Source organism: Sus scrofa, chromosome X, assembly GCF_000003025.6.
Source record: "Sus scrofa isolate TJ Tabasco breed Duroc chromosome X, Sscrofa11.1, whole genome shotgun sequence".
Classification (NCBI taxonomy): Eukaryota; Metazoa; Chordata; class Mammalia; order Artiodactyla; family Suidae; genus Sus; species Sus scrofa.
This window is the reverse complement of record NC_010461.5, coordinates 86595657-86614888: the sequence shown is the minus strand read 5'-3', so window position 1 is coordinate 86614888 and position 19232 is coordinate 86595657. Positions and strand designations below refer to the sequence as shown.

At 36.7% G+C, this 19232-nt stretch overlaps 1 protein-coding gene across 8 annotated transcripts in view; it reads right to left on the bottom strand.

Moving 5' to 3' along the window:
• The window catches only part of NRK (Nik related kinase), a 128874-nt gene that overhangs the window by 48452 nt on the left and 61190 nt on the right, over positions 1-19232 (bottom strand). For all 8 annotated transcript variants that reach the window (XM_021079907.1, XM_021079900.1, XM_021079901.1 and 5 more), the window contains exons 5-10: positions 16787-16912; positions 13301-13411; positions 10511-10601; positions 7266-7396; positions 5573-5627; positions 359-437 (exon numbers count right to left, since the gene is read on the bottom strand). In XM_021079907.1, coding sequence (XP_020935566.1) covers positions 359-437; positions 5573-5627; positions 7266-7396; positions 10511-10601; positions 13301-13411; positions 16787-16912 — 593 coding nt within the window. The remainder of the gene's footprint in view (positions 1-358; positions 438-5572; positions 5628-7265; positions 7397-10510; positions 10602-13300; positions 13412-16786; positions 16913-19232) is intronic.

Here is a 19232-nt window from a genome sequence, read left to right as displayed (position 1 = left end):
ATTTAATGGGTCAAATGACTGGGGTATATATCATAATCACCAGTGGCCTATCTAGACTCAGTGAGAAACCTCAAAATGGTTTCCACTGGTCCATCCCTTACTTGAGAAATAACTGAATATGCCACTATGCCAGGACAGTAATTTCATCATAGTATACTATGGAAGGTATTATTTCTAGCTGGCTAGCTAGCTCTTAATCAATATTAGTCACTTAGACTCCCTTACTTAAGGTATTAGTTTTTAGGAAATATTTTCCAACAGGAATGGTGAAGCAGGACTGATCAAGTGAATTAAAACTTCTTTGCTGCATAAAAATAGCCAGTTAATGTTTTTAAGAGATTAAGTCATTCATCTTTACCATCCGCTGGATTTGACTTTGGGAGCAGATTCTCGCAAAATAACAAAGAGGGCTTCCAAAGGCTGAAGGTTACACAGGGCTGCAAAGAAAAATGGATAAGTTTAGGATGAGTAAGATGGGTAACTACAGAACACAGTTTTTATTCTGGCGGGGATTCTCAGTGTCCTTTCACATATCATATTGAATAGACACTAAAGAATAGATACAAAAAATGCAGTTAGGTGAAAAGCTGACTTTAATGTAAACAATCCATTATATAAGGTCCTAAAGCTTCGCTATTGCCAGGTGTGACAAATAATAATAAATTACATTAGACAAAACTTTTGAAATGTGTGATCGATGCTCTATATTTAGAGAAGTAAACAATACAAGCAGAGATAAGCATCTTTCTGCGTTTTTGTATTGTAGGTATCTACAGTTGTAAAATTGGAATTTTACAGGCTGAAAAAGTCAACCAGACGGGTAACTAAGCACAATACGCATTATTTTGTCCTTTTATGGCTGAGTAGTATTCCATTGTGTATATATACCACATCTTCCTAATCCAATCATCTGTCGATGGACATTTGGGTTATTTCCATGTCTTGGCTATTGTGAATAGGGCTGCAATGAACATGCGGGTGCATGTGTCTCTTTTAAGTAGAGTTTTGTCCGGATATATGCCCAAGATTGGGATTGCAGGGTCATATGGTAGTTCTATGTATAGATTTCTAATGTACCTCCATACTGTTCTCCATAGTGGTTATACCAGCTTACATTCCCACCAACAGTGCAGGAGGGTTCCCGTTTAGAGACTCTCTTACTGAGTGAGGTTATTCAGAAAGAGAAAGACAAATACCATATGATATCACTTACATCTGAAATCTAATATATGGCACAAATGAACCTTTCCACAGAAAAGAAAATCATGGACTTGGAGAATAGACTTGTAGTTGCCAAGGGGTAGGGGGAGAGAGTGGGGTGGATGGGGAGATTGGGGTTAGTAGATGCAAATTATTGCCTTTGGAATGGATTAGCAATGAGATCCTGCTGGGAACTATGTCCAGGCACTTATGATGGAGCATGATAATGTGAGAAAAAAGAATGTATACGTGTATGTGTAACTGGGTCATCATGCTGTACAGTAGAAAAAAATTTTAAAAAATTTAAAAAGTCATTTTCCAAAAATAAAGAATGATTTAGTAATCTAAAAAGGTGAGAGGAATCTTTTGGAAACTGGCAATCTTAGGAAAAGGGGTGGTTATAGTGTAACTGTTAAGAGCATACCCTCTAGAGTAAGATCACCTGGATTCAAATCCTAATTCCACTTTTGTGACCTTGGGTGAATTACTTAACCTCTCTGCCTTGGTTTCTTCATTTTAAAAACAGGAAATATATCAAGAATTCCTTCAAAGACTTGCTGTGAGGATTAAATGGCAACCTACATATAAAAGTGTCTGGCACAGAGGTAAGCACTTAATAAATACTATTTATTGATATTATAAGAAAGATTTTAACTATCTGGCACCATAATTCTGTGCCAAATTACTGGACTTTCATTCTCTTTTTCAGACACACAGCCATACAAAGAAAAGCCTATTCCAATATGTGTTATATAAATTCATTACCTCATTGGTTTGGGAATTCTGGGCTTTGCTCTAAGCATTTAAATATGTCTCACTTCACTTGTTTCCTCTTGTGTTTTGATTAAAGAAAACTGGCAATGCAAAAATTATCCATAGGAGAACCATAGTGTAAATTCCATCTAACACTATAAGCGTGTCATTCATGTGAGGATAATTTGATATTAATGACTCTTTAGAGTCATCTTTCCCCTCCCAAAATATATCTCCAGAAAAATACAGTGCCAAACTGGCCTCTCACAGTAGTAGAAAGTAACTCCCCGGGTAATTTCATTAGAGTGATGTAAAGGCAATTAATTGTTCAAAGGTCAAGTCTTTTTTTCAATTACATGGGTATAAATTAACAGAAGGTGCAGGTATATAATTGAGGGAAGAATTAGCCCCAAGCTCAAAATATCAGGAACATATTTGATTCTATTCATTCCTTTACTGTGTACAATCAGTCCCCAGATTCTGTCCTTTAAACATATTATAAGTGAATTTGTACAATATCAAGCAGTTGTCTTTTATTAACATATAAGCATCTCAGTCAACTAAAAACATCTTCAAGGTCAAGAGTTAGGGCACAGACTAGGTGAGTTTTCATTAAAGGAAAGGAGAAGTCCACAAAGGAATAAAGCATAGCATGGGTGAAAGAACTATGTCAAACAGCAATTGTGGAGGTTTCCTATAAGGTCTAATTCCAGGAATGTCAATTAATGACCCCTTCACCCCATATCTCCTAACATTGCCTAAATTTTGACCATTGGAGGCTCATTCCTTTGAAACAATAAATCTACTTTAAAAACACTTCTCTTGATAGTGTATTTTACTGCAGTATATCTCTTGTGTAGTAAAATAATTTAAACTACACATTAAACTGGGTGTAGTTTGAATTATTTTATTTTATTTTGTCTTTTTGCCTTTTCTAGGGCCACTCTCACGGCATATGGAGGTTCCCAGGCTAGGGGTTGAATCGGAGCTGTAGCCACCGGCCTACACCACAGCTCAGGGCAATGCTGGGTCCTTAACCCACTGAACAAGGCCAGGGATCAAACCTGCAACCTCATGGTTCCTAGTCAGATTCGTCAACCACTGCGCCATGACGGGAACTCCTGAATTATTTTAAATGATGTGCTTTACTCTTACAATATGTTGAGATCTGAAGGAATCTTCTGAATACTAAATAAATTTGAGTCACAAGACCCTCAGGTAAAGATTGATCTGGGATATGAAAGAAGGACACTACAAGGAATAGAAGTAGGACTATAAACAAGCATGGCTGACAATATTAAAAATAATCTCTACAATGCCAAGGAGAATGCTAATATAGAGAAAGACACAGTTCAGATTAAGGTAAATTGGCTGGTGTTGATCCTGAACAACGAAGGAGAGTCAGAGAAAACTCAATCCTATTCTGCTTTTCCACCAGGCAGAGATTCACTTCTCTATGAAGAATAAAGAAACTAAGAACCACACATACTCAATATTAATTGACCTATGATAGGCTGATGTTTTAATAACTATTAGCCATGTTATAGCCTTAAGAATGTCCTGGTGTGCAATGGTCCTGCTGGTCTCTCCTCTGAGAGCCTCTATCGCACCTTTTCAGTGAGAAGATATTCTCTCTTTTTGCTACCCTGGGAGAGGCTCATCAAAGACAGAAGGGGATTTTGTTATCTGACCCCAGAGGCAATTATTACATAACGGTGACTTTGGAAGGCCATTCTCTCTAAGATACTAATTATAACAACCTGGAGGATTTCTGCAGTTAAACTGATGGCAACCATTCCCATCCAAAGTTAATACTCCAGGCAATAAAGGAAGCTGGTGAAAGACAATTGTTTTAGCAGTGTGGCTATTTCAAGTTGCTCGTAACCAAAGTTGCATCATTGCAATGACTACTAATCCTGGCATGCTGGTACTTTTTCTCTTGTGAGTTATGAATCTCCTGATCCTCACCTGCCTTTTGAAAAAAAGCTGTCATTTGTGCAATCTGTGGTAAACCTCCCTCTCTCTACTTCTGCAAATTTGCTCATTACCCCTCTTTTCTAGCATGATTTAACATTTTAGAATAAAAGTGAAACAGAAAAGGTGAATCAAGAAGAACAAATCTGCAAAATGTAGAAAGCTAGTCTTGTTGAAAAGATAATAGAAATAATATATTACTTGATGCAGTCATGGATCCCAACTGAATACATGCATCAATACTCATGAAATACATATTGTGTATTTAAAGAGAATGGAAGGAAGGGGATGGGGAGGGGAAGTAGGAAAAGTAGGGGTCGAAGGGGAAGGGTAAAGGGAGTGGAGGAGAGGGAAGGGGAGGGTAGAGGAGGAAGGGTGAGGGGAAAGAGAAGCAGCAGCTCAATTTAACATAATCTAAGCATGTTTCACAAAGAGAAATAAACATGAGATGATGAAGAATAACATGCACCTTCCCAGTCTCATTCCGATTTTACATATGTGGAATAAATGGTTTTTCCATCATTTTAAAACTCACCCAATATAGGAACTTAATAGATTTTTTGTCACTAGCAGAGAGGCAGCAATGACCTGATCTCCATATCTGGTCCAGCTTTAATTCAAGCGCCTTCTGTGATATTCCAAGGGACACCAGAAATTTTAACAATTATGTCACTGCTATTTTTACTCTTTGAAATTACTCTCATTAGCCTTGAACAATAGTGCTAAGATAGTCCAAGCTTATAAAGCTTGCTGGGTAGATATTGTGTAGATGAAGCATGCAGGAACATGGGAACCCACAAGATCTGCTTGGAGAGGGAGAAGCAAAGCAAATCCAACCCCTGCCCCCTGACATACACGTACTCCAGGCATTTCTCTCACTTCTCATCAATACTAGGGATGTGTTTATCATTTATATCCTTGGATTTAGGTATTGAGGACAGCAAGTATGTTCTGCATATGGGGTTATACATTACATGGTTATCAATCATTTATGCCCAAGTTCACATTCCATTTTCAATTCCTACCAGAAATCAGTGTCGAGAGAACAGGATGCTGACAAGGCATTTCAATGATGGGAAGGAGAGGGAAACAAGAGAAAATGGAACCTTCTGAAAAAATTACGGGCAATGGAGGGGCTGAAAGGTGTAAGGAAGGCACCAGTGATGAGCTGGAGTTTCTCCAAAGGAAAAAAAATGCTTACTTCTCAACATTGTTGAAGATTGGCTCAATTAAAATGAACCACTGGAGGATTTTCTAAACAGTCATAGTCTGAAGTAGTAGCAGTGTATAGCTGTACATGTTCTGGAACCTAAATATTTTACCAGTGGGAATATATACTGGAATGCCTTTAGATTTTTTTTTTTTTGTCAGGACTTTCGGGACCAAATGTTATTGAGGCTAAAGTGAAACAAAAGTCAATCAGCCTAAAATGAGATATCTTAAGAGGGAAAAAATATCAACTCCTTTCATAGACATATCTGGCAATTTTGATTATAGCATTTGGTAATCAGGAAAAGGCTACCATTTATAGTTTTGGCACATAGTATGGCACACCTATGTGGCCAGTACAAACTGGCTAGTACAAGTGGTAGATTTGTACAGCATGTTTCCCTAACTTTGAACAAAATCAAATATTTTTACTCACGAGGAGCCCCTTCAGCCATTTCAATAGCAGTGATTCCCACGGACCACACGTCACTCTATAAAGGAAAAGATGACCCCAAAAATGTCACTTAAAAACAGGAAACTGATAGTATTTAGAATCTCAAAACAATCTTTGGCTGAGAGGAGGTGTCAATGCCTGAGTCATTTTATGGGTTTTCTATAATGAAGCTTAATTATAGACTGTTATAGGAAGATATTATCTGAGCTTGTGACCAACCAGTACTGCACTACACAACAAGTTGATGTGGGATGGAATTCAGTGCTAAGGAAAATTCATTTTGCTATTGTTACCTTAACTGAAATAACAAAAGGAATTCATTGTAAAGAAGTCCTATCCTACCAGCAGTAAATCTTAGGTAAATTGATTTAACTCTCTGTACCTCAGTTTCACTCTACATAAAGTGAAGATGATAATGGTATCCATGTCATAGAACTAGAATGAGTATTAGATGAAATTATATATATAAGCACTCTCAGTAGTTCCTTGAATATAGTAAACTGAGGATAGAAGTATTATAATTCTAGGAAATTACATTCTGGGAGGCTCTAGGAAATGACCTTCACTACTATTAACTGTACTTTGATTTTTTAGAATGAGGAAAGGGCACAGACCTAGAGGTACATTGTTTGGCTTAATGACTCCTAAACAGGTTAATTGAATTTTTAAAACACCTGTTTATACATGGATTGGCTTCAAAGGGTTGTTGTGATGGTTTAAGTTTAAGCTTTCTTTAAGTTACATGTGACTAAAAACTTAAAAATATAACTAATATGGGTTTAGAGTCCTTGGAAGACTGCCAGAAATTGTACAGCTATATAGTATTATTTTTACAGCCAGCCACTTAAAGAACATTATGTTTCCATTGTCTCCATAGCTCCTAATAGTATTGGACTATAATAAGCTCTCAGTAGATCTGCTTGCAGATCAAGCAGAGGGCATTTAAGGGAAAGGGAAAAGAGATGAAACTTGAATTAATCAACTTCAAGTATTGAGTCCTAGGTTCCACACAACGAAACCACAATGAATTGTTTGGATGACTTATGATGTGGAGAGTGAGTGTGGTTTTTCCAGTCTATAGCAAATGGCGAGTTTTCTTTCCACATCAGCTTTTTGAAATGTGTACATAGATGTATATTGTCCAAATTGCAGCTTCAGTGGAAATTTTAATAAACAGCATGAATTGTTACTTAATTTGTCTATTCCACTGATTTTCTGTGGTTTGGAGGTGAACCATGCCAAAGATTTTCTCCATTACCCCGAGTAATCAAATTATTATTTTTTTTCTCTCTGGAGCTAAGTTACTGGGAGGATTAATAATTGACTTTACATTTAGTCATTTTTAAGTTTACAAAGCACTCTTTCCCTGGAAGTTAAATTTCCATATAAAGCCACATTATATAATGTTTTTACCAAGAAGTTGCAAGTAATATGAACTAGACATTCCTCCTCAAATATGGATAACTCCCAGTGGTCTACTCTGTCTACATTCTTAGAAAATATAATTTTTATGCATATAATCAAACCACACATAGGAATAGTGGCTTGCATTTCCTATTAGTCTATGTTAAAGAAAGAGCTCTCTGATTTTTATTCTTTTATTTTATAATTTAAAATAAAATGTCAAAAGTCCTTTCCAAAGTTTAATTCCTACTATCCGAATCCTCACACTTACCCTGTAATCATAGGAGCGTCTGGGGTCCTCGTCACAGTCAATCACCTCAGGTGCCATCCAGTACGGTGTCCCAATGAAGCTATTTCTTCTCCCGTTAGCTCTGCTCACCTGGGCACTCACTCCAAAATCCACTGCAAAATTCATTTGTCAAAATAATTAATCAGTAACAAAAAGCGCAATAAGTTATTGCCAATACAAAAGCCACAATGGATAACAGATTTTCATTTCAGCCCAGCAAACTTTACCATGAAGTCTACTCCATGAATACTGGGAAATAGGATTTTGCTGGTATTTATGTTGGAAAAAGACTCAGCAGTGCTATTATAAGTCTACAGTAGCTTTGACTGAATGTTTACCATGAATATTAAAAATAAAGTTCCATCAGTACACCCTGAACCTCTGAAGTGATAACATATGTAGTGTTTGGACCTGCCACCAAGCTGGAGGAAAACTAGCACTATAAGCAACATCTAAGAAATCCAAAACCTGTTAGTACTTTATTAGGAAACCTCATTCATGATATTAGAAAGTCCTATCACACAGATAAAGAAAAATGAGTTTTATGCTAAAATTTAGTTTAAGTTCTTCTATAGATCTTCTGAATCAGATGCAAGTATTTACTGTGGTATCCATATATTTACTGTGGTATTTTATAGCTTAGACCATAAAAGTTCAGTCTTCTATCCATCTGTGGGATATATTATATGAAAATATTTAGTATGGTATCCTCAGAAACAGACAGAAAAAAGGTTAAAGTAGACGGGTTATTTAGTCCAGAAAAAATAAGACAGGGATGAAAAATGAAATAGATTCTCTAATTTAGAATGGTTTCCAGGAATCCGGAGGATGGCAAACAACCTTTACTGAAAAGCAGTTTAAATAATATAGGAAAAGAAGACAAAAATTTTAAATTAAGGGTTTAAGGCAGTGTTAAAGGAAAGAGTAACAAGAACAATGACAAAATGTTCATAATACATGAAAATCATCATTGGGTGTTGCAAAATCTCATTACCTGGATATTTTTTTGAGAATAGGTTACATCAGAGCTCAGCATTCTCATTATCCCTGAGGCCAACTTTAAGGACCAGGAAATACCTATGAGGGTTATAAACTAATACATGACCTTCGGAGAAGAAAATGAAAGGAGAAAAGACTAGAAGAAAGAGTGATGAATGGAAGAGAGAGAAAAAAAAAAGAAAAGCTGAAATTAAAACTAGAGATGAGGAGTTCCCATCATGGCTCACCAGAAACGAATCTAACTAGTATCCAAGAGGATGCAGGTTTGATCCCTGGCCTCGCTCAGGTGGTTAAGGATCTGGCCTTGCTGTGAGTTGTGGTGTATGTTGCAGACATGGCTCGGATCCCGCGTTGCTGTGGCTGTGGCATAGGCTGGCAGCTACAGCTCCGATTGGACCCCTGGCCTGGGAACCTCCATATGTGCAGCCCTAAAAAGAACCCCCCCCCAAAAAAAAACACAAAAAAATTGGAGATGAGACCTCAACAGTGGCTCATCCAATCTTTTCTTTAATGACCTAGGGACCAGAATATGAGGATTATTGATCAATTGCAGTTGCAATACAGTCATTGTTCAGTCTCTTTCCCTTCTGTCATTCCTTTTGGCTGTCATTTGGTTTGGCCTCTGCAACCTTCTTATAATATGTTTTTTAAAATATACAAGGGTTTAAGAAATCTAAAACTAAATGTATAAGGATTATGTATATAATAAGCTTTGTTAAAATCAAATCTAGTGCTAAAAGGTCTCTCCTACAGAGTCAAGAACATGATCTTTAGGGCATGGACTTTGTGACAGATTTTAGAGCGGCTTTTCACTTATAATTTCTCTTCTGTTTCAAATGGCAGTGTTGGCCAGCAACTTCATCCAAATATATGGGAGTGCTGCCACATGTGAACATACAGTGTAGCCTTGTAATATCCTACCTACCCTGTATTTGAATGTGAGATCCAAATGACCCTCATGTATTTTAACAGTGTCTTAAAATGGTGTCTCTAGTTTTGTAGCTTTTAGACAAAAAAGACATATTTTGTTGAAATAGTCTTCACTTATTTCAAGAACAATTATTACCTCATGCTTCTTCCACAAATATTCAATGAAAAGTGTTCTCAGTGAATGAACTTTGAGATTTAGCAGGAAAATGGGAATCATCTTAAGGTCATGCCAGAGATATGGTAGGCAATAATTAATATAGTTAAAAATAATACAGGATTTGATACCAGTGGTTTATGCTATATCAATAGGTCAACTACCATTACATAATACTGACATTATTCATATGCTATTATTTAAAAAACAACCAACAATATTTACTTTAAATGTTAAAGAGTGAAATACATTGTTTCCTGTGTGCTTGTGAGACAATATATGTAGTTATTTTCCAATAAATTATGTGATTCTGGACTCCAGAATAGAATGCCAGGAACTCTTTGGCCTTTTGATTTCTAATTTTGAATTTGATTTGGATATTACTGGAGCATCATTTTAACTGATAGTGGCTTTTTAAATATTCAAGGAAAATTCCAGTGAGGTAATTTGTGCTTAATTTAAAAGTTCTTTGATATTCTTTGGAAAACATGGCTCTGTGATGTGAAAGAATTGTCTTTTTGTTTAATCCCTTTCTATGGCACAGAAATTTGCACGTGGTAAATACTCAATTCACTTTTTGAAATAAATGTAATAGCTAAGTCTAACAGAGGGTAAAGCAATGACCAAAATGTAAAACTCCCATTATACTTCAAAAGTTATTTTTATCTATATGACTTCAGAATAGCAGTTCGGTGTATCTTTCTCTTGCCCACCTCCCTTCCCAAATGCATTTTCAAATTTTGACTTGTTTTGCAGTCATGGAAGACATTAGCCTAACTAAGTAGAGGGGACTGTTAGTGACAAGGTAGAAAACACAGCAATCTTAAAGGATTTTTCTCCATTAAGATATTTTGGGGAGTTCCCATTGTGGCTCAGCAGTAAGGAACCCGACTAGTATGGATGAGGATGCATATCTGATCCCTGGCCTCACTCAATGGCTTAAGGATCTGGCATTGCCCTGAGCTGCAGTGCAGGTCTCAGATGCAGTTCAGATCCTGTGTTGCTGTGGCTGTGGCGTAGGCTGGCAGCTGCAGCTCCAGTTTGACCCCTAGCCTGGGAACCTCCCTATGCTGTGGGTGTGGCTCTAAAAAGAAAAAAAAAGATATTTTGGGCTTCACTTAAGGTATTATAAGAATAAACTTACCTAGTTTTACTTCAGCATTATGAGTCAGTAGCACATTCTGACCTTTGATATCCCGGTGAATTACACGGTGTGCATGAAGATGAGCTAAGCCCTGCATGTATATATATATATATATACATTAATATAAAAAAGCAACATCAATATATATTTTAATCTTTTTCTGGTGCTGTTCTTAGTATTTTGGGGGAAACTTTTGGTAAAAAAAAAGCCAAAAAAAAAAAAAGCCCAGATTTGCATTTTTTAGACAAAATTCTTTCTTTATGCTGGAATTACTACAACCAATTCCTAGAAATACTACTTTTGGCTATAAGGAAAGGAAAATAAATCAGGACACCCATCAAATAAAAGGAACATGAAAAATTAATGTTTGTATACATTGGGCCATTTACCTTCCTTTATAGCCTCAATTTTTCCAACTAACCAAAAGAGAGCTTAAATATCATAGTTCAGCCATTATTTTACTCTATTCCTCATCCAACCATCTGTTTAGTCCACAATATTTTCTAGTCAACATTGTAGGATGAGAATTGTGGATGGGGGGTATGGAAGTTCATTTTAAAGCATTTGCAATTTGTTTTGTCTTACCATGCTGTCTCTGGACGATTCACCACTAAAACTAACCTGTGTCCTGGCTAATCTGTGCTCTGGCTTCATTGATATTGCTCTAGATACTAACCAGGCATTAATAATAGAAGTAACAGTAAAAACAACTAATATATATTGAGTTCTTATTCTTTGCCAAGCACCATGCTAAGTGCTTTATTGAGTAAATTATTAAATCATCACAGCGACCCTTTAAAGAAGGTGCTAACACCACCCCAAATTATGGATGAGGAAAAGAGATTTAGAGAAATTAAAAACTGACTCAGGTGGGACCTAATCAAACTGACAAGCTTTTGCACAGCAAAGGAAACCATAAAAAACAAAAAGACAACTTATGGAATGGGAGAAAATAGTTTCGAACAATGCAACTGACAAGGGCTTAATCTCTAAAATATACAAACAATTTATACAACTCAACAGCAGAAAAAAAACAAAAACAAAACAAAACAAAACAAAAACCAAAAAACAAAACAACAACCCAATTGAAAAATGGGTAAAAGACCTGAATAGACATTTCTCTAAAGAAGATATACAGATGGCCAACAAGCACATGAGAAAAATGCTCAACATCACTTATTATTAGAGAATGGCAAATCAAAACTACTATAAGGTACCACCTCACACCTGTCAGAATGGCCATCATTAACAAGTCCACAAGTAACAAATGCTGGAGAGGGTGTGGAGAAAAGGGAACTCTCCTACACTGTTGGGAGGAATGTAAATTGGTACAACCACTATGGAAAACAGTATGGAGGTACCTCAGAAAACTAAATATAGAACTACCATATGACCCAGAAATCCCGCTCTTGGGCATATATATGGACAAAACTTTCCTTGAAAAAGGCACATGGACCCATATGTTCATTGCAGCACCATTCACAATAGCCACAACGTGGAAATAACCTAAATATCCATAGACAGATGAATGGATTAAGAAGACGTGGTATATATATATATACACAATGGAATACTACTCAGCCACAAAAAAGAATAAAATAATGCCATTTGCAGCAACATGGATAGAACCAGAGACTCTCATACTAAATGAAGTAAGTCAGAAAGAGAAAGGCAAATACCATATGATATCACTTATTTCTGGAATCTAATATACAGCATAAATGAACCTTTCCACAGAAAAGAAACTTATGGACTTGGAGAACAGACTTGTGGTTGCCAAGGGGGAGGGGGAAGGAGTGGGATGGACTGAGAGTCTGGGGTTAATAGATGCAAACTATTGCATTTAGAGTGTGTGGATGGCCAATGAGATCCTGATGTATAGGACAGGGAAACATATCCAGTCTTGTGCGATGGAACTTGATGCAGGATAATGTGAGAAAAAGAATGTATGTATATATGTATTACTGGGTCACTTTGGTGTACATTAGAAATTGACAGACCACTATAAATAAATTATAATAGAAAAAATAAAAATCATAAAAAATATTTTTAAAAAAGTAATTGACTTAGGGACACACAGCTAATACATGATGAACCAGACTTTAAACTCAGTCCAGAGTTTGTACTCTTAATTAGTTACACTGTTACCACAAGTGAATCCAATTAAGATGGGATGAAAAAATATTCTAACATTTTCTCAGTGGTGCTATTCCGTTCTGTTAATATCCTTTTTAGGTAATCCTAAGCATAGGAGACACAAAAATATGAGTTTGGTAGATCAAGAAATTTGCTACCTTCATCCAATTTGGTATTCAAAATAAGGGACATTTTAAAAGTAAGACATTATTTGGAGAGGATATCTTTCTGCAAAACAGTCGTGCACAGTTTGGGGCCATTGGTAAAACACTGGCTTCTTCGACTTCCTGAATCTCTAATGACAGTGCTATGCTTTTTTTTTTTTTAAAGAACTCTATAAATCATAATAACCTGATAAATACTCCAAGTTGTTATATCCATGATCCTTTGAACACTATAGTCTGACTTTGACAGAGCCATTAAAGGCCATGATTTGGAAGGATCTGCTTATCCATCTGGTGTTCTACCTTAAAGTTTAATGATATCACCTGAAAATTTGTTTTCTCTCAAACCTTTTTGTCTTTTCAGTATCCTGATCCAGATGTTATGTTTAGAATTCTTAAACCATCCTATATGAGCAGGTAAAAGGTACATTGTATATTTTACCCCCAGGCTTTTTCAAGGCCAGGGGAGAATGACTGTATGAGTGCTCACCTGGAGGATTTCTCGGCAGATATAAGCAATCCAGTCTTCTTTCAAACTCTGATTTCTGGTCATTCTCACTACGTCAGTGACTGAACCTGCTGCACATAACTCCATCACCATCTGCAGGGAAGTCAGCAAAGTATCAAAATTTAGAAAGTAATTCTCCAAACTATCTGGAAAGTTTTAGTTCATATGGCTTGTATTTGTATGTAATGTTTAGACATTTAGGCACTGCAAAGACTGGCTCAATTGTCTGGTGGAAGGCTAGTGGAATTAGAAAGAAATGGAAAAAACCCAAATAGCTGTGGAGGGAGAGAATGCGGGTACTACACTAGGGATTTTTAAACCAGGAGGTGGGATTTGAACTAAGCCTTGAAGGATAGGTAGTGTTTGGACATGCTGAGAGGGATGAACATTCAATTTATTGAAAACAGAATGAATACATGCCTTTAGAAAGAAGCCTGTGCAGAGACAAACCTGAGTGATGACTGGAAAGAGTTGAGGGAACAGTTTGCAGGTAGGGAAGCAGGATATAAAGGATATCAAAACAATTTACACTTAAGAAATTAATACTAGATCTGTTTTTTATTGTTGTTTTGTTTTTATTTTCAAATTCTAGTATATTTTCACCCAAATACTGGTAAAATACAACTCCAGTTGGAAAACAGTCAGTTGAATTACCATAGGGCATTTTTTTCCCAATGACTTTATTGCTAAGGGAAGTCTATTTTAAGGCTAATATTTTGGCCTCCAGAATTTTACTTTATTAATAATTTTAATTTCTCAGGAAATTTATTTTTGCCACTAATGAAACAGGTGCCCAACTAGTAAATTTCCTCCACAGATTAGCTAACTAGAGGACTGACCCAATGTGAAGGAGAGTGTAACTATTATAATTAACTTTGCAAACTTTTCTTTAAGCACAGGTTTATGCATTAGTGCCCATGCCAATACTGCTTTGTCAATAAAACAAGACATATCTTCTTTTTTTTAAAGGCAAGTAAGTTAATTATTACCATAGATGAAAGGAAGCAAAAGAATGAACCTCAAATCATGAATATTCAAATAGTCTACCTTATTTCCTTTTGGAATACTAAGATTTTCTTTTCAGAAAATTACTCCCTTAGTTTATATTTGTTCAAAACTGTATATCACATGTCTTTTACCTGAGTATGCTCTCTCAAAAAAGAAGAGAAGAAACAGCCTGACAAAACCAACAATACAGATAAACCACAAAAGGTTAATTTTCATGTCAACCATATAGAATGGGCACAACTGTGGTAATGCAAGGGGCTCATTCTGAACCATGAAAAACCTGAATTAAAGCCATTTACTAAGAAGGACAGTTGGAAAATCTTGCTAGTACTACTGGAGTCAGAAGCGTTCTACTGTGAAAGGAATGCAAGGCATTCTCATTTTCCTGGTTTTGTAAGCACAATGCTTGGCACATACACTTTATAAATGGTAATTATTTAGTCATTTACTTTCTATTTATTCTAATTTACATTGGCAACAAAGTGTGAATGGTCCCATGAAAATTCTTACCTCCACAAATAACTTTTGCATGCACTGCCTATTCATCCTTCAGATCTCAGTGCAAGAAAAAGTTTCTCAAGGAAGAGTTTCCTATTCTGTAACTTAATTTATATTCCTTTGTCATTTGCCCACACAGAAGCATGTTACTTCCCTTATGATCAATTATACATTTTTGTGTGATTATTTGATTGATATTTGTCTTCACAAATAGCTGTAAGCGCTAATGGGCCAGGGACATGTCAGTTCAGCTTATCATTGTATTCCCAGTATCTAGCAGAAAGCCTGGCAAATAGATGAATTTTGATATATGTTTGATATATGAAAGACTGAATAAACTAAGAAATAGATCTAGTGAAGAGACAACCTTATTATGGTCAGAGGAAAAAATGTGTAAGTAAAATATATATTAAAAGACAAGTATATGCCCAAAAAAAAAGAAAAGGAAAGAAAAAAATTGTAGCAGTTAAAGATGTGCAGTGATACTTAATAAAATCTGAACTGGAATTGTCAGAGAATAGAGGACTTAGTTAACCGACATTTGAGTTTAAAATTATAATAGGGTTAAAATTAAAATAGGGTTAAATTGAAAAATCTCTAAGTTTGAGGGTTATCAGAGCAGTAGAATCAAAATCGCCTCTCAATTTTTTTTTTTTTTTTTGTCTTTTTAGGGCCGCACCCACGGCATATGGAGGTTCTCAGGCTAGGGGCTGAATCAGAGCTGTACCTGCCGGCAGGCTATACCACAGCCACAGCAACAGCAGAGCTGAGCCACATCTGCAACCTACACCACAGCTCACTGCGACCCCAGATCCTTGACCCCCTGAGCAGCGAGGCCAGGGATGGAGCATGCGTCCTCATGGATGCTAGTCAGATAAATTTCCATGAGCCAATGAAGGGAACTCCTCAACCTGTTAACAAGTGCAAATTTGTGGACCCACACCCCAGACCAACTGAATCAGTAACAGGGTAGGGCTCAGAAATCTGTGTTTTATCAGAATCTCCATGAGATTCCGATGCAGGGTAAAGTTTGAGAACCATTGTTTCAATTCAATCCCTTGTTGAAAATCTTTCTATAATGTTCACCATCCTATTTCCTAAACTCCACATATAAAATATAACAGTCTGTCCTTGACTCTTGAAGATCACGAAAAGTCTCAGTGATTATTTTTAAAAAATACTACTCTTGGACTAGAAATCGAAATGTAAGCAAGTATACACTGACCACAGATTATGTTCTAAATATTCTTTTTAAAATAAAGATATCCTTGATCAAAGCCCATTTTCTTGTGATTTGATTATGTCTCCTGTTTGTGGGAGACATAAACAATTCTGTTAACTGCAGCATGTAACAGTAACAATTCTTTTAACTGCAGCATGAGTTTCAGTTAGCATCTAAAACATATATCTCATTGATTTGTAATTCATGATACTATGGGCATGAAGCCTAAGAAAAAGATCAACTAACCATTTAGAAAACAGTTTCTAGGAATTATGCTTAAACATAAGTACATATATTTAGCAAACATTTAAAATGCACTCATATGCTCACCTCAAATGCTAACTAGAATCGATATTGATCGAGTCATTATTCCCAAGTCCATCAGGTATTTTCCTTAGCTATATATACCTTTAATTTATGAGCAAATGTGGTAATTACATCAAGTGAAAAGCAGCAAAACTTAATCTGGAAAAAAATTTGTTAGGTATTTCCAGTGTTCCTTTGAGTCTTCTCCAATCCTATCCCTGAGCCCCTTGCTAGGCACTTAACTTAAACTTATTTTTCCACATTTTATCACTCCCATTTCCAGAAATCTGAGTACATTTTTTTTTCATATCATTTTGAGTAGCTGAATACTTAAGTTTTCCTGTAGGTGCATAAAAGTGACATCTCAGCTTATGAAAGTGTCTGTGCTCAAGACTAAGTCTTGTGGAATAAAATTGAAATAACTAAATACACACCCAAAGTTGGTGCCTCTGGCCAGGGGGGCTCAGCTTGAAAAATGCACCATAGAAGGACACAATGTTTTTGTGGAAAGAGTACTTCTTCAAAAGATTGAGTTCAATCCTGAGATCCTCTTCTTCATCCTGCAGAATAAGAATAGACAGTAGAGGTCCTAAGCTATGCCATTCAATGACTATGGAACCCTAAACTACAGTAGATCAAAGAAGGAGGATCCTAGGACAACCCATTATATCTCACAGCAATTGATATAAAAAAAAATCTCAAATAGAATTGTCAGAATGGAGATCTCTGATTAATTGGGAATTTGGGAGAAAATAAAGGTTAATTAAATACATTTTTTAGAAATTATTAGTATTGGAGTTTCCGTTGTGGCTCAGCTGAAACAAATCTGACTAGTGTTGGACACCGGTTCGATCCCTGGCCTTGCTCAGTGGATTAAGGATCCAGCATTGCCATGAGTTGTGGTATAGGTCACAGACATGGCTTGGATATGACATTGCTGTGGCTGTGGTGTAGGCCAGTGGCTACAGCTGTGATTAGACCCCTAGCCTGGGAACCTCCATATGCCACAGGTGCGGCCCTAAAAAGACAAAAAAAATTTATCAGTATTACATTTTATTTTTTATTTTTATTTTTTAGGGCCACACCTGCAGCATATCGAGGTTCCCAGGCTAGGAGTTGAACTGGCGCCACAGCTGCTGGTCTATGCCACAGCCACAGCAACACCAAATCTCAGCTGCATCTATGACCTACACCTCATCTTGCCTCAGTGCCAGATCCCCATTGAGTGAGGCCAAGGATCCCACCTGCATCCTCATGGATACTAGTTGGGTTCTTAACCCACCGAGATACAACAGGAACTCTAATTAAATATCTTTTAATTCAGTGGTTTTCAAAGTGTGATACCTGGACCAGCAGCAATGGTAACCATACAGCTTTTTTTTCCTTGTCTTTTTAGGGCTGCACTGGCAGCATGTAGAAATTCCCAGGCCAGAGGCTTAATTAGAGCTGTAGCTGTAGCTGCCAGCCTACACCACAGCCACAGCAATACCAGATCTGAGCCAAGTCTGCGACCTACACCACAGCTCACGGAAATGCTGGATCCTTAACCCACTGAGCAAGGCCAGGGATTGAATCCATGTCTTCATGGATACCACCTGGGTTCTTTACCACTGAGCCACGATGGGAACTCCTCATTGTATAAAGTTGTCGCTGAATGGAGTCACCCCAATAAAACGTAAAATTCAATGGTTTTGAGTATATTTACAAAATTATGCAATCAGCACCACAATAAATTTTAGAACATTTTATCACTCCAAAAGGAAACCCCATACCCTTTGCTATCACCCCAAAATTCTTCCACACGCAGAATTAAGCAACCACTGAGATATTTTCTCTCTATAGATCTATCCTTAACATTTTATATAAACAAAAAATGATATACTACGTGAACTTTTATGACTAGCTTACCCCCCCCAAGATTCACTCATGTTTTAGTACACACCAGTATTTCATTCCTTTTCATTTACCATTCATCACTTGATAGATATTTGGGTTATATCTACCTTTGGGCTATCATGAAAAATGCTGCTATGAGGGTTCACATCAATTTTTTTGAGTGTGTGGATACATGTTTTCATGTTCCTTTGGTGTATACCTAGGAGTGAAATTACTAAAGTAAATGGTGATGCTATATTTAACATTTTGATGAAATGCCAAACTGTTTTCCATAGCGGCTACATGATTTGATTGGATTGGATTTGATTTTTAGGACTCCACCCTCTGCAGATAGAAATTCCCAGGCTAGGGGTCAAATCGGAGCTGCAGCTGCTGGTCTACACCACAGCCATAGCAGCCTGGGATCCGAGCTGCGTCTGCGACCTTACACCACGGCTCACTGCAACGCCAGATCCTTAACCCACCAAGGGACGCCAGGGATCAAATCCTCATCCTCATGGATACTGGTCGGGTTTGATACCACTGAGTCATGGCAGGAACTCCTTTTTTTGTTTTGTTTTGTTTTGTGGCTACATGATTTTACATTCCTAAATCAATGATGGTTCTCATTTCTCTATAGCTCACTAACACATTATTTTCTATTTTATTATTATAACCACCCTAGTGGGTGTAAAGTGGTATCTTGTGGTTTTGACTTGCAATTCCCTGAAGATTGGTGATGTTAAGGATCTTTTCATGGGCTTTTTGGCCATTTTATGATTATCAGAGGCAAGTCTAATGGAAAATCTTTGCCCCTATTTTTAAATTGGGTTTCTTTTTTTTATCATTAAATTTTAAGATTTATGTATATATTCTATATATAAGTACTATGAAAGGTATATGATTTGCAAGTATTTTCTCCCATTCTATAAGTTGTTTCACTTTCTTGACAGTGTCTTTTGAGGCACAAATTTTAAAATTTTGATGAAGTCCAACTTATCAATT